Below are 26,151 nucleotides of genomic sequence, written 5' to 3'. Positions count from 1 at the left end.
AGACTTGTAAAATTAGAGACACTGTGGCTCTTTGCTAATTCTGTATTTTCTTTCAGGTTGGTCTGTTGGATCTTGAACTCAACCAGCTGACCAAAGCACTATTTCTGGCCTTGGTTGCCCTCTCGGTTGTCATGGTGACCTTGCAGGGATTTGCAGGCCCCTGGTACCGCAGTCTCTTCCGCTTTCTCCTCCTCTTCTCCTACATCATTCCCATAAGGTGAGTTTAAGGATGAGGAAAACCAGTGTCTGGTTTCATTGAATATGATGTTATTGAATGTGTTGTTCTCAGTGTGAAAGAAATGATCCACTTAGAACTAAAGAGGGAAGATAAGGGACTGACTCTAACCATGGCTGCTTCCCTTTCACAGCGGGCACTGACTCTGAGAAGTGAGCACGTGCCTGAAACTCCCCGTTGAGAAGAAGGTGGAGGGGTCCATTCTGTTACCCTTGGCCCCAGCGCTCTCAGCACTGGAAGGCCTGAGCCCAGAATCTGCCGGTGTGAGCCCCACCCCCTGATGTGAGGCGACCCCCCACCCCCCCACCCCCCGCCCTGAACCCCAGTGGGGGCCCTGCCCCAGGACAGCCGGCCTCCAGGGGCAGAGTCTCTAGGTCTGCACTGGGGGCCCTGCCCCAGGACAGCCGGCCTCCAGGGGCGGAGTCTCTAGGTCCGCATGGCCTATCTCAGGTGTTAACAAACTCCCTGTCCTGCAGCTGCCAACGGCCATCTCCTCCCGTCTCTCTTGAGCAAACACATCTTTTCTTGGGATTTCTTAGGGTTTTTTCCTTTGTTTTCATGAATCTTGTTTTTCTTCATTCTTTTGCTTTTATCAGTTCTGAAATTTTATGTGGTGTCCTTCATGACTATTTCTGTTGTACAACGAGAAAGGCTGGGTAAGAGTGCTCTTCCTTCTTTGGGGCACTTCCGTCTTTGATAGAAACTATTGAACAATATTCAGATTTTATTGCAGTTTTTTAATATGACTATGTTTAATTTCTTTCTTCTTTTCTGTAGTAAACTAATGATGTAAAGAGACTTGACATGTTTCCCCCTTATCCTCTTAATAGGAAATACTAATTATAGTCATGAAAGTTAATACATAAGTTATTTTTAAACAAAAACTAATGATCATTTTCTCACATTTCAATTTTATATATTTATAGTAAAAAAATTAGATAATACCCAATAACAAGAGAAAGAAAGAAATATTATGTATAATCTCTGTAGCTAATGATAAATTCTGTAAGACCTTTCAGATGTGGATATACTTACAGACTTAGAAGTAAGAATGTTCATACTTACCTATACATAAGTATATTAGCATTCACACATATCCTTTTTTTAAGTCTATATATCCTTTTAAAAAGTCTGCTTATGTGGCACTGCCCTGGCAGTCCAGTGGTTAAGACTCCACACTCCACTGTGTGAGGCTTGGGTTCAGTCCCTGGTGGGAAACTGAGACCCTGCATGCCACTGGTGGGGCCAAAAAAAAAAAATCTGATTACAAAATGAGAAAGGTACAAGGCTCTGTGCAAATCTGGCTTGTTCTAGTTTTTCCATCAACAGTTTTATATTTAGATTAACATGCTTCGTCAAGCTTGGAGAGACTCGCTGGATGAAGTGTGACTGCACCTCTGTCTGTCTCTGAGATGCTCACATGCACCTCAGCGTGACACTTTTCCTCATTTTTCATAGTGTGAGGATGCAGTTATACAGGTTTAGCAGAAGGGATGACACAGTAAAATGTAAAACGTATAGAGGACACTGATTTAGGGGCTTAACATTTGATTCAACCAAGTTTGTTTTCTCATTGCAAAGTTTCCATTAAAATATAAATAGCAATACATTTTAGTATTTACTAAATATGTTTCTGCGCTTAACGAAGAATCAATTTTAAATTAGTCTTAAAATAGTCTTTTCTCTTTTTCAAAGTACCAGTTCTGGAAAATAAAGTGCTTTTTCTTCTACTGACCTAACACTCTAAAAGGCTTTTCTGTTTGAAGAAAAGAGAGCGGTTTTATTGAAATTCTCTACAGAATTAAATTTGTTTGAGTCACCTGATACAAGTTACTTCATCTTTCAAGGAAAATAGTATAAGACTTACCTCGACTTTTGTCATCAGAAATAAATATGTGTTCCTTAAGTCGTTTGTTTCTCTCACAGCACAAAGCCAACCATCAGAATTCTTCATGGTGCGTGTACAGTTGCCTCAGGTCAGGAACTTGCATTACATGTCTCTAGTCACTGTGTTTTCTGCATATGCTGTGAAATGCTGCGTGACAGTCTCGTTGATGATCAGAAACAAGTGTCTTAGCAATGCTGAGCCAGGGAGGCTTAGGTGGGCAACAGAAGCAAGGTGATATTTGACGAGGCGACAGCGGCGTTCCTTCCAGTAAACACTGGAGTGCCTCTTGTGGGTACAGCGTCTTTGTGGAAACACTGACGTTGATGAGTGTTTGTGTGGCCTGGGAGACCATTTTCCTCTCTTTCACTCTGAGTCAAGCAGCCAAATCAGCGGGTGTGGGAAGGCTTGCCAGGGAAATGCCCACGTATTCATTCTACCAGCTGACCGCTTGGTGGGACGCCCGGTGCTCTGCCCAGAGCTCTGCTTGGTCAGCACACCAAGAAGGGAGTGTTGAAAATGTTAGCTAACACAGGCACAACATTTGCTTCAGAATTTAGAGATTAACTTTCCTGGAGTTTTATTGAAGGAAAATACTTAGATTTTTGTCAAATTATTTATAGGGCAGATACCCTTCCTGCAGCATCACAAGTTTATGCTAACCTGCCAGCTTCATTTTCCAGGTAGAATGCTTAGGGGAAAGAGTACTTTCAACCTTACTTAGACCTCGGTATGATATTCAGTTACTTTCGGCTTGGGACATTTGCAGTCTCTCCAGACTGCAGAAGATGCTAACCTTAGAAGATTCGGTGTGTGGAAAGCATGCACTGGAGGGAAGTCCTAGGGTGTGGCTGGACAGCCTTTTGCTGAAGAAGGGAGGTTTGTGACTCTTAGATCCACTTAGCCATCTCAGCAGGAGTGAAGAATAGATGGGTTTGTCCAGCAAAGACCTGTGGAGGGGCTCTTGTCTGACGGTGTGGTCCCCCCATGACACAGACGAAAGACCCTCAGAGTTTTTGAAAATGTTGTATCAGCAGTAACACTGCCGTCTTGGACTGGAAGGGACAGAGAGAACAAAATAAGAAGCCTGCCAGACTCCCAAAATTCTGTGTGGGAGAAATGGGCTGGAATTCTCCACGGCTGGAAATGGGCTGATAGAACAGCCTGGCTGCAGGCATGTGCTACATTTGCGGGGAAAGGAAGAATAGTTTTGAGGCCAGAGCTGGCACATGTGCTGCAGAGGCTGTGGAGCTTCCAGGCACAGAGAATTATTCTCAGCTCTTGAAACCTGATGGAATCTGCTTTGCTGGGAAGTTACTACAACTGCTTTGTAGTTACTTATGATGTCTGGATGTTAGTTCTTTTTCAGTTCTCTGTTCTGCTGATAATCTTTCTCAGTCTTTAACTTGAATTTTTACTCACCCAGTGGTTAAATTATAAATAAAATTGTTAATTTTACATTGTCAAATTTATAATTCTGTTTCGTTGTTGCCTTTTACTCTGTACGTTTAAGAATTCCTCCTCTACTCCAGAATGGTGAAGCTGTCTTCCTGTGTTAACTTCTAGAAGTTCATCAGTTTTCTCTTTGACCACTGAAAGTGCTTTTGTTGTTGTTTCCTATTTTGTGGGGGGCGGGGGTTAATAGTGTGAAGTAGTATTTTCACATATTTTCCCACACCGGTTCTCTTAGCACCCTTTATAGAAAGCACCTCTTCCCAATGATCTGGGGTCCTCTCTGTCACATGCTAAGTATTCATATATGCACAGGTCTATTTTGGCTTCCCTGTTCTGGTCTTTTTGTCTTTTCCTGACCAAATGACAAAGTGCCTTAATTCGTAAGCCCTTATAGTAAGTTGGTATTTGATAAAAACAAGTCCTCCATGTGTTCATTGAATGCCTTTGCTCTCCTCGGTTGGGCTTCCCAGGTGGCTCTAGTGGTAAAGAATTCACCTGCTAATGCAGGAGACAGGATTTGATCCCTGGGTTGGGAAGATCCCCTGGAGAAAGAAATGGCTTCCCACTCCAGTATTCTTACCTGGAGAATTCCATGGACAGAAAAGCCTGGCGGGCTGCAGTCCACGGAGTCGCAAAGAGCTAGACACGACTGAGCGCACATGCAGGCTCTCCTTGGTCATTTACATTTAATACTAAATCTTCAAACCATGACTGTGGAATATCTCTTACCTGTGTTAGGTCTTTTCTAACATCTCAAACCTTTTAAAAACTTTCATTGAAATCTTGCATAACTTTTGTTAGAACTATTTTTAGATACTTGACATTTTTCAAATGCTGTTATAAATGCCATTTTTTGAAATAAAATGGATTTCTATAAAAATGGTTGAATCCATCTATTTTGGTAAAATTTTATTGATTCTAATTATTAATGTGAAATCTATTCCATTTTTTTCTGTAGATAATCACCTAGTCAGTGGATAATGATAGCTTGTTTTCTTTCAGTTTTTTTGCACCCTTTCTTTCTTTTCCTTGTCATTGCAGCAACGATTTCTAGCTTAATGTTAGTGATACCGGACATTCTTCTTTTGTTCCCGGTGTGAAAGGCAGAGCTTTCAACATTTCATCGTAAGGATGCTAGAAGTTTTTACAGAACCCCTTCTTTACAATATATAATAGAAGTTGTTTCTATTCCTATTTTGTTAAAAATTGTCTTTAAATCACTGATATAATTTTTTAAACATTGCTACTAAATCTTTTGAGATGATTTTTCATCTTAAGTTTTTCTTCTTCAGATATTCATTTGCCAAATTATACCAACTGACTCTCTGATGTCACACCTGCTTTGTATTATTTGGGGGGAAAAGCACAACTTGGTCATGGTATAATACTCCTTCATGCATTACTGGATTCCATTTGCTTGTCATTTTTGTGAAGTTTTTGCATTGGTTTATCTGAGTGAGATTAACTTATGCCTCCCTCTCACATCGTCTTTTGGTGTTTAGTGTCAAGATTATGCTGTTCTCTTAAAATACATCAATGAGTCTTCTCCAAAATTTTTTGTTTAAAATTGTAATTATTTATTCCTTGGACATTTACACATCAAGGAGCCCGTGTCAGCCTGAACTTTTTGTTGTGGAAGGTTGTTTGATTTCTCTACTGGTTTATTTATATTTCTTAAATACTTAAAGTTTAAGTAGTTAACTTTAGTCAGAAAACTTTATTTCAAGTTTTTAACTTCTTGAGTCAGTTTTGGAAAGTATGGTTTTTAAGAAATACATCACCTGTACCTAAATATTCAAAAATTTTTATTAAAGTTTGTTGATAATGTTTTCCTATAATCTCTTCTTATAAGTGTGATCTGTGGTATTGATCGTCTTTATTCTTGATACTTATTTCTGCCCCTTCTCTTTTTTTTTCTTGATTAGTCTTCCAGTGGTTTTGTCATCTTTAGTAGTCTTTAGGAAAACCTACTCTTGACTTTATTGATTCCCTAAGGCTATGTAATATTTTCCTATTTTAATAATGTTAACTTACTTTATTTCTTTCCTCCTACCTTCTTTGGTTTGTATTCTTCTTCTTCAGATAGATGATTAACTCACTGGTTTTCATATTTTAACCTTTTTGAATATATGCAGTTGAGGCTATACATTTCTATATAAGTACTACTTTGGCAGCATCCTAGAAGATTTCATGTGTAGTATTTTTGTGATTGTCAACTACAGATTGTTTAGTCTTCACTGTGATTTCTTCTTTGACCCATGGTTATTACAAAGTTATTTCTTAGTTTATGAGCATATTTGACTTTTCTAACATGTCTCTGTTCATAGTTGGCTTAATTGCATTGTTGTCAGAAAACATGCCATTTGTTATTGCACATCTGTGAAATATTTTGAGACTAGTTATAGGGTCCAATATTTAGTTGGTTTTTGTGGACATTCACTGTGTACTTGAAAAGAACATGAAGTCTGAATTGTTGGTCTCAGTGCTTCACAGTCTGTTAGGTCAGGATTGTTCATCTTGTTCATAAGTTTCTCTGTACCTTTTGCTTGTTTTCTCAACCTTTTCTAACGGTTACTAAGGATGGTGTCCAAATCACCCATCAGTATTGTGAATTCATCTATTTTTCCTTTGAATTCTATTTTTGGTATTATATATTTTGTGACTTTACTATTGATGGTATCCAAGTTTAAATCATTACATATTTCTGCTGAATTATGTATTTTCTCAATAGAAAGTGACTTTCTTTATCTCTGCTAAGGCTTTTTGCATTAAATTCTACTTTGCTTTATGTTAATATAGTGATGCCAGCTGGCTTTAATTTGCTTGGCATGTCTTTTTCCATCTTTGTACTTTCAACTTTTCTGTGTAATTATATTTATATGTGTCTCTTGTAAATAGCATAAAGTTTAATTTTAATCTACTCATAGTTTTTGACTATTTAGTGCATACACAATTATTGTAATACTGTTGTATTTTTAGTTTAAATCTATTATTTTATATTGTGCTTTTAATGTATAGTTCTATTCTGTATTTTTTCTCCTTTCTTACCATTTTTTTTTCAATTCCACCTTTTCTCTAGTAGTTGGTAGGTTTTATAAGAGTTTCTGTTCTTTTTAGTATGTATCCTTGAAATTTAAAACATTCCTAATTTCTCAGAGTCTAAAGGTATTAGTTTGCTTTGCACGTCATCTTACAAATGTTTAACTCTATTTGCCCCTTCTGACCTAATCCATTTTTGTAATTTATCCTAATTGTAGTTATTCTTAAACTGTATGAGATTACTGTTTTACACATTCCCTCTTAATTTTGGTTTATCAATGTTTTATTCTTCTTACCTTTCAGACCTTCCATGTAGAATAATTTTCCTTCTGTCAGAAATTAATTCTTCAGTTTTTGTTTAGAGAGGTTCTTTGTTGGGAACTCCAGATTTCTCCTCTTGAAAAACAGTCTCACCTGTGGATAGGTTTCTGCGTTGTCACGTCTGTCTTGCTCTCTTCTGGCTTCTGCGGCTGCTGTTTGCTGCTTTTCATTTCGGTCTTACCCCCGGCACCCTCCCAGCGTCTTTCAGGTGTGCTCTTTGTTGGTGGTGTCCTGCTCTCTGACACAGTGTGTCTAGATAGATGTCTGTTCCTGAATCTGTAGATAGGTTTCTTCCACTCATCCAAGAACATTCTCAGTTTGTCCCTAAATATACTGCCGTTGTCCTGTTCTGGGTGGGCAGAGATTCACCCGTACCCTTTGTTTCTCCTGTTTTACTTTTGTACTTTCCACCTTTTTTGTTTCTTGCTTTATTCTGTTAATAAATAATATTCCTAATGACCTGTCTTCCAAGTCACTGATTTCATCTTTGGCTATATCTAATCAGGCATTAAACTAATTTCTAAATTTCAGTTATTGGTATTATTTTAGTTCTAAAATTTGATTTATTTATGGACTTGACTATTCCATTTTTATTTTTGCCTATTTCATGCAAATATTTTTCTCATTTTCCCTGTGTGTCCAGGCTACAGTCCACGCCTGTCCCACGTGTATATCTCACACCTTCCGCAGTTTTTTTCTCTTGTATTTTTCCTCTGGCTCTTGTTCGTGGTATAATATGTTTGTGTGCTATGTGGTGTTTGTTGTTTTTGGTTTATTTGGATTTTGTTTGTTTCTTTGCAGAAAAGCTGACTATATTTGAAAAGCTAACTATATATATATTTGAAAAGCTAACTATAGGAATCATTTGAGATAAGAGATGGAAATACGTTTTTCCAAGACAAATACCCTTACTTCTAAACTGTGTACTTGTACTTACTACCTGTCTTGAAACAGCTTCATCCAAGTTCAAGATTCATGGTTACAGACTTACTCAAGAAACGTGAGCCTGACCCCATCACACATGCGGGTGCGTTGGTCCAGGTTGGTCCTGAGAGCCATGGGCAAATCACCTGGTGAAAACATTGTTGAACCATCGCTTGCCATCTGTGGTGTGTCATGAAAATTTTAAAGAATCATAGAATAAAACATTTGGGGGAGGGAGAAATCAGATAAAATTGTATCTGAGCTTTTTTCCTTTAAATGACTATTTACAGGAAAAAGTTTTGATTACTTTAGATAAAGCTTGTCATTTAAATGACTTTTATTTTCTTTTGCTCAGATTAGGATCTAAAAATAAGCCTCTCTTTGGAGAAGTATGTGTGAATTATCTCAGGTAGCTTCACTCCCTGAGGAGCCTGGTGTGCCCTGCAGCTGGCTCACCTGGTCCTGATAAATGTGCAGGTTTAATTGTAACAAATTAAGTTTAAATGCAGCAGGCCGTGTCAGCGGGGGGCGGGGGGAGTGGGGGGGTTGGGGGTGGTATGCCACAGTCCACGCTGCACACCTCACTTGTGCAGGGTCCAGGCTACCCCCTCAGACACTTCTGTGGCCATGGGGAAGAAACATGGGGAAAGAAAGTGCCACTGTTAAGATGACCTCTGTGTTCTAAAATTAACCTCGTATTTTCTCACCATAGCATAAAGCAGGTTCATACATGTTCCTCTCGGTGACACTCTTGAACACGCTAGCTCGTGAAGATAGTTTATTTCATTTTTCTTATGTGTGTAACTGGAGGAGGGTGTGGCAACCCACTCCAATGTTCTTGCCTGGGAAATCTCATGGACAGAGGAGCCTGGTTACAGTCCATGTGTTGCAAAGAGTCAGACAGGACTTAGTGACTGAACAGAAACAACATTATTTAGCAGTAAAGGTCATAACTGCCTCTGATTCAACTGACCATCTAGAACTGCAGCCATTTTCCCACTTATTTGGAGTAGGTCTCTAGAAAATTTCACAGTTGCTAAATTAGTAATATAATGAGCTTAAATATGTATATGGTAGCTATTATTATAATACTCAAAATAGAAGGCTTAATAAAAATTTTTTGTTCAGAAAAAGTGTAACTAAAGTATTGGGTTGGCAAAAAGTTCCTTCAGTTTTTAAGTAAAAGACATGTTTTTCATTTTCACCAATAATTTATTGAACAACATATTCTCCATTTTGTTCCACTACCTTCTGCCATTTTTCAGTCACTTCATAATTCCATCATTCCAAAACATTTTGTCTTTTTGAGCAAAGAACTGTTCCAGGTGCATTTTTTAGTCCTCCATGAAATGGAAATTTTTTCCATTAGGAGAATTTTGTAAAGACTGAAATCAATGGAAATCTGCAGGTGCGATGTCTGGTGAATACAGCGAATGGATCGGAACTTCCCAGCCAAGCTGTAACAGTTTTTGCCTGGTCAGCAAAAAAGCTTGAGGTCCTGCGTTATCCTGATGGAAGCCGATGTATTTTCTGCTAATTCCCCAGGCTTGTCGTCAAGCACTGCTTTCAGTTGGTCTGATTGGGAGCAGTACTTGTTGGAATTAATGGTTTGGTTTTCCAGAATGAGTTCGTAATAGAGGACTCCCTTCCAATCCCACCATTTACACAACATCACCTTTGGATGAAGACCAGCCTTTGGTGTGGTTGGTGGTGGTTCATTTCCCTTGCCCCATGATCTCTTCCATTCCACATTCTTGTATAGTATCCACTTTTCGTTTCCTGTCACAATTTGTTTTAAAAACAGAACATTTCATTACGTTTCAGTAAAGAATTACATGTGGAAATACCATCAAGAAGGTTTTTTTCACTTCACATGTGTGAAACCCAAATATCAAAATGATTAACATACCAAGCTGGTACACATGGTTTTCAACACTTGATTTGAAAACTTGATTTTGAGTATGTTGGCTGTGTCCCATGTGGTATAACGTTGATTATTCTCAGTTCATGTCTCGATTTGATTGCTATCAACGTCAGCCGGTCTACCCAACTGCGGAGCATCGTCCGGCAAGAAATCTGCAGCACGAAGCTTCACAAACCACTTGTGATATATTTGATCAGTCACAGCAATTTCTCCATAAACTGCACAAAACTTGTTTGTGTTTCAGTTGTGTTTTTTCTTCTCTTGAACTAATAAAGCATAATATGCCAAAAATGTTGCTTTTTTTCCATCTTCAGTATTAAAATGGCTACACAAAAATTCAGCAATTTTATTCATTTTTTTTAATGCATGCTATGACAACTGTCACAATACAATCTTAACAAAATTGTGTCAATGAAGTTAAAGATAACTAAGTGCTACTAGAGTCATCTTACGGAAAAAACAGAAGAAACTTTTTGGCCAATCCAATACCAGTTGAACAGAGGCCTGTGTTTTGAAGTTCCATAAAATTAGAACATAACTAAAAAGTAAGTTAAATATCTAACTAAAAAGTAAGTTAAAGTAAGTGATGATAATTACTCTGTCGACTTGGTGTTTGAAGTTTGAGCTTCTAGAAACTTTTGGCATTAAAAATGAAAATTTTTAATGGACTGACATTTGATCAAGATGTCCAGTGTGAATCAGAGTGAACATAAGCTCTGCTTCCTCCCTATATGGTGTTATCGTCTTAGTTGAAGGTGTTTTTCCTTCATACACAGTGGCTCTGCTCTGTTTTTATGAACGTGATGCTCAGGGGCTGGTGCTCGGAGGGCCTTCGCCCAGCCTCCTCCTGAACCTGCTCCCCTTCACGGCCTCCTCTGCGGGGGGGAGCTTCTCCTTTGTTCTTGTGAATCACGGGGATGGATGTCAAGACCCCTCTCAGATACTGATGCTCAGTGATTCGGGGTGATTTCCTCCCACGTATCTCTGGCCCCTTTGAGCCCGGACCCACGCTGCCGTTGACCTCTCCCAGGTCCTTCCAGCTGCATCGCAAACCAGGCTGATAGGCGAAGGATGAGCAACTGGCTGAGAAGGGGCCTGCTGACTTAGGTGTCAACAAATTCATTTCTCTTAAAGTCTGAAATCCACTGTGATCTATCTCTTCCACCTCACATTACAGAGAATGCATGTCTCTGTAAATGAATTTTTATCGAAAGTATGCTGGACATGAGGTGTTGAGTCACTAACGACTGCAGTGGGTTTTCTCTGGCAGTTTGCGTGTGAACCTGGACATGGGCAAGGCTGCCTACGGGTGGATGATCATGAGAGACGAGCACATTCCCGGCACCGTGGTCCGGACCAGCACCATCCCGGAGGAGCTGGGGCGCCTGGTGTACCTGCTGACCGACAAGACAGGTGCTGCTCTGCCCACGCGCACCTGGAGGCATCTGGGCGGGGGTGGGGGGACCCTGGCCTGCCTGTGCCCACGCGTGTGTATGGGTGTGTATGCACATGTGTGAGAGTGCTGAGTTCACAGCGATCCCCACACTGACTGCGAAACTGGCCTCCAGCCAGTCTCCCGATTCTGACATAACAGGATCATCAGAATTAGCGAGATGTGAGATTCTTAGAGACTTTTAAAAACTTATTTCTGTGTTTTGAACTTCCACACCTTACACTTGTGATTTTGTTCTATTTAACTGCCTGTGTTACACCTTTCTGGTAGCTTCTTAATAGCTAACAGGGCTTGTTTATTATAGAATGGTAGTTACAAACTGGTAGAAGAAAATGAGGATTAATAAGATCTGTGAATTTGATGTTTGTTTTAACAGTAACGTTCTCGAAAGAGCCTCTCTACAATGGTTCTTCCCCATAGGGTCCCCTGCTCCAAATTTGCTTTGTCTTTATTTCATTTTTTAATTTTTTCATCAAAGAATTCTTGTCAGTCCATAACATACTAAATAAATGACAAATTGAATCCAGAACTATAACAAGAGCCATATCTAAGGGTTAAAATCCCTTCTTGACTGACTGATTCATGGTGTAAATTCCTTTGTAATTCTTAGCCAACTAGAAGTAAAATCTATAAATGGTAAAGAAAATATGGGTTTCCCATATTATACCATACCATTGGCAGTGGTAAAGAATCCCCCTGCCATTGCAGGAGACACGGGTTCAATCCCTGGATCTGGAAGATCCCCTGGAGGAGGAAATGGCAACCCACTCCTGTATTCTTGCCTGGAAAATCCCTTGGACAGAGGAGCCTGGTGGGCTACAGTCCATGGGATCACAAAAGAGTCAGACACAATTTAGCAATGAAACAGCAACAAATAAAATATATCTCAATTACAATTCAACCTTATTTTTAATAAAATATTAGAAAAATCCTCACTGTGGTCAGGAAAAAGAAAGACTAACATGTACCAGGCTTTGACATTTACTCCAGCTACTGCTGTGAGCCAGGGACTAGAAATAAGATCCACAAGCAAAAGAAGAAACAAATATTTACAAATGTAACAATCAGTCAAGGAAGTCAATGGCTGAAAATAAGAAATCAGTAAAGTGGCAGGTTACAGATTGAAATAGCAACAGGAATAAAAGTCGCTCCCTTACATGTGGAATAAACTGAAGAATGATTCTGTTTAGAATCGCTGAGGTCCATGTAAAACATGAGGGCGCAAACTTGAGGAACCTGCGGGCACGTGTGAAGGCAGTGAGCAGAGCTGGCAGAGAGCTGTGGGAGACTGACGGCAGTAGAGAGATACCCCATGTCCCGAAGGCGATGGTTCAGTGTCCTGTGGCAGCCAGCCTTCATACAGGGATTACAGGTTTCCTGCAGCTCAGTCAGAAATAGTTGTTGGATTGTGTTTGGTTTTCATTAGGGCTTGTCTCTGTGGGACGCCGAGGAATCTGCTGGGAAGGTGATACTCGGTGAATCAAAAAAACTCAGAAATAGCGACCTGAGGAGCTTGGGGTCAAGAAGATAGGTGGAGGAAGTGCCTTCCCATCCTCACTGCGCTGATGGGAGAAAACTTCAGAGAGTTAGCCTCGAACAACACTGGAAAATGCACAAATGGCCCATTGCTGATCCAAAGATTGAGCTGTTTCTGGAAAACAGCTGGAACTTGTTGGATGGAGAAGCAGGCACATGGCAAACCCAGACCCCTACGAGATGTTACAGATGTGTCAGAGATGTCTCCAGAACCAGCCGAGTCCTGGAGAGGTGGTCAGTCCACAGCCGGCAGGCGTGGGCAGGGAGGCACCCAGCTGCTGTCAGCAGAGAGCACCGCCCCGGTCGACGGCTGTCGGTGAACATAGTCGGGAACCACAGCCACCCCCAGGAGACGAGCATCCTGGTGCCCACAGGCAGGCTGTTCCCAGAGAAGGCAAGTTCATGACTGTGTACCTCAAAACCCGAAGAGCCCCCCCAGAGCTTCTAGAGTGGTGAGAGAGCTTAGTTAGTTAACACTGTAAACTTGGTATCAGCATTTGGTATCAGCGTTGAACTGCATTTCTCTATACCAGCAAAAAGGAAGACTGCTAAGTCACTTCAGTCGTGTCCGACTCGGTGTAACCCCATAGACGGCAGCCCACCAGGCTCCGCCGTCCCTGGGATTCTCCAGGCAAGAACACTGGAGTGGGTTGCCATTTCCTTCTCCAATGCATGAAAGTGAAAAGGGAAAGTGAAGTCGCTCAGTCGTGTCCAACTTTTAGTGACCCCATGGACTGCAGCCTACCAGGCTCCTCTGTCCATGGGATTTTCCAGGCAAGAGTACTGGAGTGGGGTGCCATTGTTCTAAAAATGCCAATTAGAATAGCAACAAAAAGTATAAAGAATTAAAAAATAAATTCTAGCAAAAAATGGGTAAGAACTATGTGGATATGTGTGTTTAAACATTGAAAGACCTTACTGAGACCTAATTAAATGTACGGCCGCCCTGTTCTCCTGAGTAGGATATCCTAATGCAGGAGGGTGTCATTCCACCTTCATGAAACGTCTGACATGTCTGCACAGACAAGACTCACCAAGTCGGGTCACAGTTGGTGGGAGCACCCTGTGGCAGGCTACCTTGTCAGGCGGGTCTTGGCCTGGTCAGCCCAGCGTTTGTGCCTCGGAAGTGGCTGTTCCCTGGGGAAGCGTCTGCACTGGGTGACGTGGCAGCCCTGCACCATTTTACATTCCTGCCAGCAGCGTCCAAGAGTTCTAACGCGTCCTTATCCTTACCAGCACGTTCCAGGTGTTCCTAGCAAAATTCTGGCCACAAGAGCCAGCGGTGCGTGTAAAGAGAGCATCAGCTCCGGGACAGCGGTACCGTGGCGGTCCTTGCAGGGGCCCATGCAGCAGCGACCCCCGCAGGGCGTGCCCCTCCTGGCGTATGGGGCGGGGAAGGGCTGGGGGCTCGGCACATCCTCAGGCCTGGCCCCCCACCCCCAGCCGCAGCTCCTGCCCCTCTCAGGGCCTCTGCGGTCGCCTCCAGCCCCGGTGCCAAGTTTACCTCATTCTTCCTGGGGGAGCAGGTGCTGTCTGGACCAGAAGTCCTCGTGTGGCCATCGCACGTGATTGCCCTGGGGGGCACTGACCTACTGTTTCACAGAAGTGTACAGACAAAGCTCACGCCTGACAGCACATGGTCAGCTCCAGTCTCTGTGTCTGCCGGTGTGATGTCGTTAAGTCAAGGTTTTGTGATGTTATTTGTCCTCCAAAGACTAACTGTTGTTTTGCATTTTAAACAAAAATGGGGTTATCATTCTGTAACTCCTTCATTTTTCTTTGTTGAGTTGGAGTTACAGTCAGGGTAAGGATAAGTGGTTTTTGCCCAGAGTCATAAAAACAAAGCCTCATTTCTCCCACAGTTCACTCTGCTACTTTTAAAAGGCTAGACCAGCGCTGCTTTAGGTTTTGGATAAATGGTCTTGGTTCCTGAGATTTAAGGGAAAAAAAAAAAAAAACAACACAGAATAATTGTATAAAATAGAGAAAATATTTTTCATCTCGTCTTCTAAACGGAAGCCTTCAGCTCCTGATGTAGCTCTCCGGCGGTGTTCTTGAGTTCCTGGGTCTGTTCTGCCTTTCAGGCCCCGGGACGGCTCCCAGGATGAGCCGGGTGTGGGCGCCCCTCCTGTCGGAGGCCGGGTTGGGGGCGAGCTGCTGTCAGGAGCCTCACAGGGCTGGTGGAGCTGTGAGGTAGGCCTTCGTGCGGTTGTAAATTGGGTTTGTGCTTCATCAATAAGCTTTCTGACAAGAAGCGTCCATCAGGGTATCTCTCATTTGCCGCAGCAGAACAGAAAATGAAGTATTCCAATAATTGCATTACAGTTTCCTCCTCCTGGACAAGAAAGCCGTGTGCTATAATTAGGTTTGATTGGAGTGCACGTTTCCGGTAAGATCTGAAATTAATGATGTTGCCATAGTGACACATCTGCGGCCACCAGTGCGTGAAACATAAAGTAATTCACTCGACAAGGGTCGACATCTGTTAGCTGCCAGGACGCAGAGCGTATTGACACTGACCAGAAATACTAGGCGTGGTGTGATCAACACGCAAATGATGCTGAAACCAGAGGACAGGCCGTTTGCCCCGAACCTGCTGAGAGGACATCCCCTCTCCCCGCCGCCCCCAAGATGCCATTGTTTGAGAACAATGCTGCCGAGGATTCATAAATTTTAAAACTGGACTTGGGTGCAGCCTGTTAAAGCAATACATTAATTCCTTTGTTAGTTTTTGTCTTCATGTAGAACAAAGCCATTCCTGAAACACCCTCTGAAACAACAGGTTCTCGGATGCACTGTAATCACAGCATCCGTTGCCCAGCATGCTGCCTTGCTGAGACTCGACTCGCAGGGAGCTTTGTAGGACGGCGGCAGCGGCGCGTGGAAGCACCATCTCCCTGGTTTCCAAGGGCACCAGAGCACAGATGTGCCCAGCAGTGTGCACACGTGCACGGAGTGTGTGCTGGTGGCCTGACCCCAGAGGACCACAGCGGTGTCTCCTGCCTGGTGAGCCCCAGTGGGGCCTCAGTGAAGCAGCCTGAGCAGCCTCGCTGGTGCGGTTGTTCGCTGACGCGGGTGACCGGGTGTGAGGGAGAGGGACAGTGGGGTGCTAGTCAGGCGAGGTTCCACACACATGCTGGTGCCAGTGGTGCCGGGCTCACGGGAAGGCCTGGTGTGTTGCACGTAGAATGTGTGACCCCCATTAAATAACGTCGAATGTCTGCTTGCATGGTTTGTAAATTAGTCTTACCACTTTAGAAGCTTTGTTTCCATTCCTGCACCATAAGATGTAACACTGTTTTCTGGTTGGTTGGTTGGCTTTGGTTCTGTTTATTTTTTGTTTTGTTTTTGGCTGCCGCGAGTCCTTGTTGCTGTTTGGGGGCTTCTCGTTGCAGTGGATTCTTGTTGCAGAGCGGGGCTCTGGAGCACAGGCGCTTCAGAAGTTGCAGCTCCCAGACTAGAACACGAACTCAGTAGTTGGGGCTCTTGGGTTTAGCTGCCCCATGGCCTGCGGAGCCTTCCTGCCCCAGGGATCCAAGCTGTGTCTTCCGCCTTGGCAGGCAGGTTCCTAAGCAGTGGGCAGCCAGGGGAGTCCGTGAGTAACTATTTTAATCAAGCCACTTATACCATGTCCCTGTCACCTTGTGGCCCTGTCCCTCAGCCGCTCTCTGAAGCCGGTAGATGACCCAGCCCGCACCCGGCCTGCATCGGAGGCCGAGGACTCCCTGTTGCTCTCATAGTCACCTGTCAGGCTGCGTTTACTTTAGGAGCTCTTTCTTTTATGCCTAGCATGGCACGCTCGTGGAGGAGGTGGCGTGTTTCTGAGTGGCTCCACAGATACTGGCACCGGAACCTGGCTGTCAGTCAAGTCTTGGGTTGCAGCAGCGCCACGCGGTGGCAGACGTGCGATGTGCCATCAGAGGGTCCGTGTTCTTGTCTTGCTCACTGTTTCACTAACAGCCTGACTGCAAGCGTTGCTTTGACTTCTCCATGCCATTGTTACTTCCATTTAAAGCAGGGATGGGGGACTTCTCTGGCCCACTGGTTAAGAATTCGCCTGCCGGTGCAGGGGACGCTGGTTTGATCCCTGGTCCAGGAGGATCCTCGTGCCTCCAGGCAGCCAAGCCTGTGAGCTGTGACTGCGGGAGCCTGTGAGCCCTAGAGCTGTGCTCTGCAGCAGCAGAGGCCACTGCCACGAGAAGGCCACGCCCGTCATCAGAGAGCGGCCCCCTCACCACCACTCGAGCAGGCCTGGTCGCAGCATACATGTACGTGTGTAGGATGTACATGACGTACGTTCTTTTGAGAGTGTTTGTCAAAACAGTCTCTAAGTAAACCTCCCGTCGGGGGCAGAGGCAGGGGGCGAGAACCCACAAGGAGGGTCCGACGTGCGCTGTGATCACATGGCTCTCCGTCATGTTCACACTTACAACTGCATCAGTGCCCGAGGGCGCCCCTCCTCTGAGCTTCGACACAAGTGCAGGGATCCCCAGATGCCAAGCCGGCCTGCAGTCCGGGGACGGGCTCGCCAGGCGTTTACCCGCCCCCCGCCCCTCACCCCGTGTGGCTTTCCTTCTGTGGAGCAGGAAAAGCAAAGGTCCCGTGCTTGTGGGCGTCTTTTCACGTTAAGGTCCTGTGCTTGTGTGTGTGTTTTCACGTTAAGGTCCTGTGCTTGTGTGTGTGTTTTCATGTTAAGGTCCTGTGCTTGTGTGTGTTTGGTTTCACATTGAGGTCCCATGCTTGTGTGTGTGTGTTCACATTGAGGTCACATGCTGTGTGTGTGTGTCTTCATGTTGATGTCACGTGCTGTGTGTGCATTTTCACGTTGAGGTCCCGTGCTTGTGTGTGTGTGTTCACATTGAGGTCACATGCTGTGTGTGTGTGTCTTCACATTGATGTCACGTGCTGTGTGTGTGTTTTCTTAAAGTCCTGTGCTTGTGTGCGTGTTTTCACATTGATGTCACGTACTGTGTGTGTATTTTCATATTAAGGTCCCGTGCTTGTGCGCATGTTTTCACGTTAAGGTCCTGTGCTTGTGTGCGTGTTTTCACGTTGATGTCACGTGCTATGTGTGTGTTTTCTTATTAAAGTCCCGTGCTTGTGCGCATGTTTTCACGTTAAGGTCCTGTGCTTGTGTGCGTGTTTTCACATTGATGTCACGTACTGTGTGTGTATTTTCATATTAAGGTCCCGTGCTTGTGCGCATGTTTTCACGTTAAGGTCCTGTGCTTGTGTGCGTGTTTTCACGTTGATGTCACGTGCTATGTGTGTATTTTCATATTAAAGTCCCGTGCTTGTGCGCATGTTTTCACGTTAAGGTCCTGTGCTTGTGTGCGTGTTTTCACGTTAAGGTCCTGTGCTTGTGTGCGTGTTTTCACGTTAAGGTCCTGTGCTTGTGTGCGTGTTTTCGCATTGATGTCACGTGCTGTTGCGCATTTTCATGTTGAAGTCCTGTGCTTCCGTGTTTTCACATTGAGGTCATGTGCTTGTGTGCGCATTTTCATATTGAAGTCCTGTGCTTGTGTGTGTGTTTTCATATCAAGGTCCCTTGCTTGTGTGAGTGAGATCATGTGCTGTGTGTGCGTTTTCATATTAATGTCACGTGCTGTGTGTGCGTTTTCATATTGAGGTCCCGTGCTTGTGTGTGTGTCTTCATATTGAGGTCCCATGCTTATGTGTGTGTTTTCATGTTAAGGTCACTTGGCTTGTGTGTGTGTTTTCATTCTGATGTCACGTGCTGTGTGTGCATTTTCATATTGAGGTCCCGTGCTTGTGTGTGTTTCTTCATATTGATGTCATGTGCTGTGTGTGTGTTTTCACAGTAAGTGATCCACGTGCAGTAGTTGAAGTCTCCTGTCAGGGTCATAAGATGAGTACCGTTGGGACCTCCTGGGCCCCTTTTAATGAGAGCTCACCGAGGTTCTGAAATACGCGGCCTGCCCCCGGCCTCCCCTCTGTCATGCTGGTACTTCACTGCGCCTGTTGTGTATCTTTTTGATTGGAGGCTCAAACCATGGACCCTCCTGAAAATGGCTTTCCCGGGTTGGTGGTTGGTCCCAGGGTGGGTGAGGAGGGCACACAGGGTGGCCCACGAGCTGGAGAGCAGCCAGGAAAGCGCCTCTGCCTCCTCTCCTCCTCTCTGTGCGACTCACGTGGTGTCCAGGCTCGAGTGCGTTGTTTCTGTTCAGTGGAAAATACTCCGTGGTTCACGACAGATTCATGTGAAGGGGATAGACGTGCTAATCTCGACTGAGGGTCACCTTTCCAGTTTCCCACCCGTCTCTCTCTGAAGGGGCAAATCTGCCTTGGACCAACAGCAGATCTGAACCGGGAGACAGAGCCCAGACTTTTCTGCAGAACCAGACCCCCCGCCCCCAACCCATTATTGGAAATTGCTGAAAGGGAGCCTGACGCCGCAGGAAGAGTGCTCCAGTCCTCATAGTGAAATGGAAGTAAATGAGGATGGTGTGGACGACACTCAGGGATGCTTTGTGTGGCAGAGCGCGTGCTTGGGGTGCAGGGCGCAGCCAGCCCTGGGTGTGACATGTTGGGGCGCAGCCGTGACCCGCCAGCAAGCTCCCTGTGTTGATGGTGTTCTGCTGCTTCTGTCCTAGGAACCCTCACCCAAAACGAGATGGTGTTTAAGCGGCTGCACCTGGGCACCGTGTCTTACGGGACGGACACGATGGATGAGATCCAGAACCACCTCGTGAACGCCTACACACAGGTGAGCGGGCCCAGCCCGGCAGGCATCTCCCTGCCAGTGTGCCCAGTGCTGCTGTGGCCACGGGGCCTGGCACAGGCTGAGCTGCAACGCGGCTCCTTCCCCGGCGACGCCTCGGCGTGGCTGTGCGCATCACTCACTTATAAACCAGGAAACAGTCTTGGAACTAATGTTAACAGTTTCTCTGTTGTATAAGCATAACCTTAACCACCTTAAATCACTTATTTGTATTAAATTTCCTTAGTGAACTATTTGTAAAATTACTCGGTAAACACAGTATTTTTAAGAATATTAAGTGGAATGTGGCAATAAATATGTTTCTTAATAATCCTTCTGTTTTTCTTCGTAATCAGTAAGCCCTCTTCGTATTTTTAAAGGTATATCTTAACCCTCTCAGTAAACAGAAGTAGGCAACCTGATGTTTCTGCCTTTTACTGTCAACGATCATCAGTGCACAGCTAACCTGTTTCATCTTAACCACTGTCCTTTAGCACATTGCTTTGGAGAGAGTACGTTAGTTCTTCTGTAAATATGCAGTCTGGATCTCTAATGGACAAGGATAGGTTTCTTAATCGTTTTCAGAGCAGACTTACAGACCCTCTGAGGTCATAGGAGGAGGAACGGTTTTTTCTGTGGGAGGGCACAGCCCAGTGGGTACAGCATTTGCTCTCCACAGGGCATCAGGGCCACAGTCCTCCCGTTTTTCAGGCTCCTGGCCTTAGGGGTGTCAGGGCCATGGGTCCCCATCACAGGTGGGGGCCACAGAGCAGGGCCGACACAGCCGCCTCCCGGCTCACGTCCCACACATGGTGGCCTTGCTCGCTCCCAGGCTCTCTACCTCCTGGCTCACGAGCTGCGCGTGGTGGCCGTGCTCGCGGGTCTCCCTGCCCTCAGGCTCTCCACCTCCCAGCTCACATCCTGCGCATGGTGGCTGTGCTCGCGGGTCTTACTGCTGCCAGGCTCTGCAGCCACGCTGCTGCTCACACCTGCGGAGGCCACTGTGTCCCCACTTGCTTTTTCACAGACTGGACTGAACTCTCCTTGCCCTCTGCAGTTCTTCCTTCAGTCAGTTCAGTTCAGTCACTCAGTCGTGTCTGACTCTGCAACCCCATGAATTACAGCACACCAGGCCTCCCTGTCCATCACCAACTCCGGAGTTCATTCAAACTCATGTCCATCGAGTCGGTGATGCCATCCAGCCATCTCATCCTCTGTCATCTCCTTCTCCTTCTGCCCCCAATTCCTCCCAGCATCAGGGTCTTTTCCAACGAGTCAACTCTTTGCATGAGGTAGCCAAAGTATTGGAATCTCAGCTTCAGCATCAGTCCTTCCAACGAACACCCAGGACTGATCTCCTTTAGGATGGACTGATTGGATCTCCTTGCAGTCCAAGGGACTCTCAAGAGTCTTCTCCAACACCACTGTTCAAAAGCATCAGTTCTTCGGCACTCAGCTTTCTTCACAGTCCAACTCTCACATCCATACATGACCACTGGAAAAACCATAGCCTTGACTAGATGGACCTTTGTTGGCAAAGTAATGTCTCTGCTTTTGAATATGCTATCTAGGTAGGTCATAACTTTCCTTCCAAGGAGTAAGCGTCTTTTATTTTCATGGCTGCAGTCACCATCTGCAGTGATTTTGGAGCTCCCAAAAATAAAGTCTGACACTGTTTCCACTGTTTCCCCATCTATTTCCCAGGAAGTGATGGGACCAGATGCCATGATCTTCGTTTTCTGAATGTTGAGTTTTAAGCCAACTTTTTCACTCTTCTTCTTTCACTTTCATCAAGAGGCTTTTTAGTTCCTCTTCACTTTCTGCCATAAGGGTGGTGTCATCTGCATATCTGAGGTTATTGATATTTCTCCCGGCAATCTTGATTCCAGCTTGTGCTTCTTCCAGCCCAGCGTTTCTCATGACGTACTCTGCATAGAAGTTAAATAAGCAGGGTGACAATATACAGCCTTGACGTACTCCTTTTCCTATTTGGAACCGGTCTGTTGTTCCATGTCAGTTCTAACTGTTGCTTCCTGACCTGCATATAGGTTTCTCAAGAGGCAGGTCAGGTGGTCTGGTATTCCCATCTCTTTCAGAATTTTCCACAGTTTATTGTGATCCACACAGTCAAAGGCTTTGGCATAGTCAATAAAGCAGAAATAGATATTTTTCTGGAACTCTCTTGCTTTTTCTGAACACGAAGTATGTTGTCAGCCTTATATTCAGTTTTGTGAAAACCATCTCTTTTTTCTGTGAAGTGCACCCGTCTGGCATGTACTTTACTTTTGAGATGGTATCAAATGAAAACGGCCTTACCTAAGTGTGTGTGTGTGATATGTATGATCAGACACCCCCAGAAGCACTCATCTGTGCATGAACACGTAAAGTCAAGCACTTTATTAATTTGGGTGTCGTTCATTTTAATACAGAGTATTTTGGAACCTAGAATATTTATAATAGATGAAAAAATTTTAATGGAGGACTACTATCTCCCTTGTGATCTGTGTCTAGATTAAATAGTGCCAGGTGACATCTTTAAAAAAAAAAAAAAAACAACCTGTATTATCCATTAATATGATTTCAGTAGCTCCAAATAAGTTATTTTACTAGAAAAAATTAAAAGCAGAAAAGATGTCATATAGACACAGCAAATAGTATCCCATCTAAGAAGAATCTTACAAACCTTTTTTAATGAAAGCTATGTTCGTTGGCTGGTTATCCAGCTTTTTATGTGAACGGATTTCTTCGTTCCCTTCTGCTTGTTAGTGTTAATGAGATGACAATAATCTAAGTCCACTGGAACGGAACACGAGTCTGGTGCAGCCTGATCGCGCTTCCACCCTGGGATCCTGAGTGGACTTGAGTGGAGTGAGGTGCTCAGCCTGGGTCAGCAGGAGCAGGGCCGCTTGGCGGCTGTGTGGGTGTGCAGTCAGGATGCAGGTGTGGGTAGGGGGGCGCAGGCAGGAAGGGGCACCAGCTGAGTAGGAGGCCACCTCATTAGCTGGCTCTGTGATTGACGGGCGGATGGGCATGGCTCGGCTGCTCTGCACAGCCACCCAGAAGCAGAGAGGCTTTCCAGAGGCGTCGGAACCCTTGGGTTCCGTGGAGAAGCATGTGACGGGCCTTGGGGTCGGGGTCCTCCCACAGCCCCACCCAGGAGGAGGTGAATGGGTTGGGGTGGGTGTGTCCAGGGCCATCAGGAGGCAATTACTATATGCAGCGCTCCTTGTCTGCAAACCAGACACTTCCGAGACTGATGCAAAGCCAGTGAGTCCATAGTACTAAGGGAACCATCCCAAACGCTTTTTCCTGCTCTTACCTTCAGACCATTTTATGCACACAGTTTTTAAGGAGAAAGGAAAGCACTTGGGAGTCTTCTGTTCTTAACTTTGCTCTTAGAAGTGGTGGATAAACAGGAATTGTTCAGGACTGGGCACATGCATGCCAGGCTGCAGTGAATCTACTAAAAGGAGATGGTCAGATTTTGAGTACTGTAGCAAATATTTCAGTTACTGGACAACCAGGAAATGTCCAAGGACCTTGTGGCCCCTGGATCCCCAGGTGAGTCTTTGCCCCGTGGGTCACGTGTAGGCGACCGTCACTGCCGCCACTCTGCAGCCCAGCCTGGCCGTCCGTGACAGGCGTGCGTGTGGGTAACTCCAGCGTGTGCCTGCTTGCCTCTAACCCTGCGGCGTCTGTGTTTACAGACGCAGTGTCAGGCTGGCGGAAGCAGCGCTGCTTCAACTCCTCCAAGGAAAGCCCCGTCGTCAGCGCCCAAGGTGAGGAGGAGCGTGAGCAGCCGGGTCCATGAGGCCGTGAAGGCTGTCGCCCTGTGTCACAATGTGACGCCCGTGTACGAGGCCTGCGGCGCAGCTGGCGAGACCGAGGTCGCCGAGGCGGACCAGGATTTCAGTGATGACAACCGCACCTACCAGGCCTCCAGCCCTGACGAGGTCAGTCGCCGAGGGCCGCGTCCCGGGCAGGGCATGTCCGCAGGCGCAGACAGCGCCTCCCTTGACTCCTCCCGGCCCCACCAGGAGTGCTTGCTCTGTCTTCTCATGGGGTGAGGAGGGCTTGTCCGTGGTTTTCAGAATGGGCTTTTGCCACAGGCCAGCACCCTCCTGGCCCAACCCTGCCCTCACCCCATCCTCGTGGGCAGGTGCCTTCTCATCCCAGAGTGCCCTGGGGTTGGGTCCAGGGAGGCGGGGAGCGGGACCAGTTGCCTGCTGATTATGAGGTCTGCAGGCTGCATCCTCCCGTGTTCTCTCTCCAAGGGAATCACCAGGCTTGCAAGTCAAATCTCTAGGCATTTTTCTAGAATTTAGATACAGTGTGTGTGTGTGTGTGTGTGTGTGTGTGTGTGTGTGCTCACTCAGTTGTGTCCAACTCTTTGCGGCCCGTGGAGTGTACCCCACCAGGCTCCTCTGTCCGTGGGAATCCCCAGGCAAGAATACTGGAGTGTGTTGCCATTTCCTCCTCTGGAACATCTTCCCCACCCAGGGATCGAACATGTGTCTCTTCCATCTCCTGCATTGGCAGCCGGGTTCTTTACCACTAGCGCCACCTGGGAAGCTCAGTTCCAGAAATGCTGTTGATTCCGCAGGTGGGGCCAGCTCTTCTCCATCCTGGAGATCCAGTAGGTCAAACCAGAGCTGAGGCCCACCGCCCCAGTAGGTCCCTCTGCTGGTACTGCCAGGCTCTGAGAGAGGGTGCAGGCCAGGGTGTGCAGCGCAGGGCCTGCAGCCTGTCCTGACCTCCTGACGGTGAACCCCCAGTGGAGCAGCTCAGGGCATTGACAGCTGTGTTTCGTTTTTAATTTATTTTGAAGCTCTCATTACAGAGGTATTTCCTTTTTTCTTAAACTGAAGTATAGTTGATAGACTATATCAGTTACAGGTGTACAAGGTGGACTTGCCCGGTGGCTCAGTGATTCACAATTTGTAAAGGTTATACTCCATTTCTAGTTACTATAAAATGTTGACTGTGTTTCCCGTGTTGTAGCCTATTTTGTACATAATGGCCTCTCGCTCCCCACTGGCCTGCCGCTCCACCTCCCCTCTCCCCACTGGTCGCCACTCGTCCGTTCTCTGAATCTGTGAGTCTGCTTCTCTCCTGTCACGTCCACTGGTGCGTGTGGTTCCCCAGCAGGGCCAGCGGGAGCCTGCCCTGTGGTTCAGCCTTTGCCTTCTGTGAGTCTCAGTGCCTGTCTTCCCAGTAAGTGCTGGGGAACCTGTGAGCTGTGAGCCGGTCTGTGGTCAGCCGTGGGGACGCCCCGCAGCACAGCTGAGCCGTCGTGCAGAACAGGGATCCAGGCCGTGGGGCACTGAGCCACCCTTGGGGCACAGCCTCCAGGCCCCACGTCCCTGGTGAGTGATGCAGTGGGCGAGAGCATGGGGTCCCATCCATCCCCCCAACTCTGCTTTATAGACCACGTTGACCAGCAGGTGTGTAGAAACCTCCTTTCCACCCGAGCTCGGTATGGCCTTTGGAATCGCGTGTGTGTCACCTGGAATACATGTCACTCACGGTCACAGTGGGCATGGGGCCTGGGCCGCGGAGGCAGGTGGTCAGGTGTCCGGGCGGCTGGCCTGGCCTCGGGTCGGCCTGGAGCAGACACGCATTGGAGGGAAACGCCGCCCCTCTTTTTCTTGCAAAGGAGTTACACTCTTCACATTCTAGTGTTCTAGAAATCCTCTCGAGTTCCATGTGATTACTTATTGAAAACGTATTCTTTTCCTAGTCCCGAGCACGGGAAACTTAGACCACAGATGTTTTCCAAGGAAAATTTTATTGGAAGTTTTAAAAATCTTATATGTTTACCTTATTACCTTCCAAAAATAAATACAAATTTTTATTTAAAATACTAGAATTTTTATCTTTAGGTTTTTATGTTACAACATTTTTTAAATTTTAAATAGGAATTCACAATAGAGATTTTCACTGATTCAAAGATTTCCAGAACTAAATTAAAACTACTAGCCTTATATTTAAATTTTTTATGTCAAAATTTCTTCCTACTTTAGAAATTAGACAATGATTAAAAATGGCAGGCCATTAAATAACCTCTGAGAAATCCCTAACCCATATTTCAAATCTGAAAATGAAAAGACTTGACTTCATCGTAGTTTTTAAAGCACTTTGTGGATGCAGTGTTTGCAGGTCCCTGAAGCCCAAGGAAAGTCATCTAAATGGATCATTATTTTGCTTATTGAACTTTGCTGCAGTTAGGTTGACAGATGATAGCATTGTTTCCCAATCACCAAAGTACTGTTTTAAAGGCATTTTTTATTGAATAAAGTGCTTAGAATACTGCACCCTGGAGCTTTTTTCAGGGAAATGGCTCAGTTGATGTTCTCTGCTTGCCCTCAGCCTTGACCTGTCAGCATGTGTGCAGTTAATAAGCAACCTTATCATTTAGGAGACTTATCCGGCTTCATATACTCATGTCAACACCATACTCTTACAATCCCTATTTGCTCAGGCTCCTGTGTCATCTTAGCTTCAGTAAGTGTGACTTACTGAGTGGAATGCACTGGTTTCTAGTCTCTCATATTGTGGAAGTGCTTTGTGTTCGTTTTCCTGAAAAGAGAGCATCTGCTGACTTACCTCTGTGTGTGCACAGACGTGTTTCTCCTGCTCCAGGGATGGTGTCTGGGGA

At 45.4% G+C, this 26,151-nt stretch overlaps 1 protein-coding gene across 1 annotated transcript in view; it reads left to right on the top strand.

Annotated features, from left to right (window-relative positions):
- Window positions 1-26,151, top strand: part of ATP9B (ATPase phospholipid transporting 9B (putative)) — a 151,404-nt gene that overhangs the window by 105,631 nt on the left and 19,622 nt on the right. Inside the window, exons 12-15 of the mRNA XM_027526313.1 lie at window positions 57-217; window positions 11,054-11,196; window positions 19,387-19,499; window positions 23,201-23,446. Coding sequence (XP_027382114.1) covers window positions 57-217; window positions 11,054-11,196; window positions 19,387-19,499; window positions 23,201-23,446 — 663 coding nt within the window. The remainder of the gene's footprint in view (window positions 1-56; window positions 218-11,053; window positions 11,197-19,386; window positions 19,500-23,200; window positions 23,447-26,151) is intronic.

Source organism: Bos indicus x Bos taurus, chromosome 24, assembly GCF_003369695.1.
Source record: "Bos indicus x Bos taurus breed Angus x Brahman F1 hybrid chromosome 24, Bos_hybrid_MaternalHap_v2.0, whole genome shotgun sequence".
Taxonomy (NCBI): Eukaryota; Metazoa; Chordata; class Mammalia; order Artiodactyla; family Bovidae; genus Bos; species Bos indicus x Bos taurus.
Note: the sequence above shows the minus strand (reverse complement) of the source record. Positions and strands in the feature narration are given on the sequence as shown.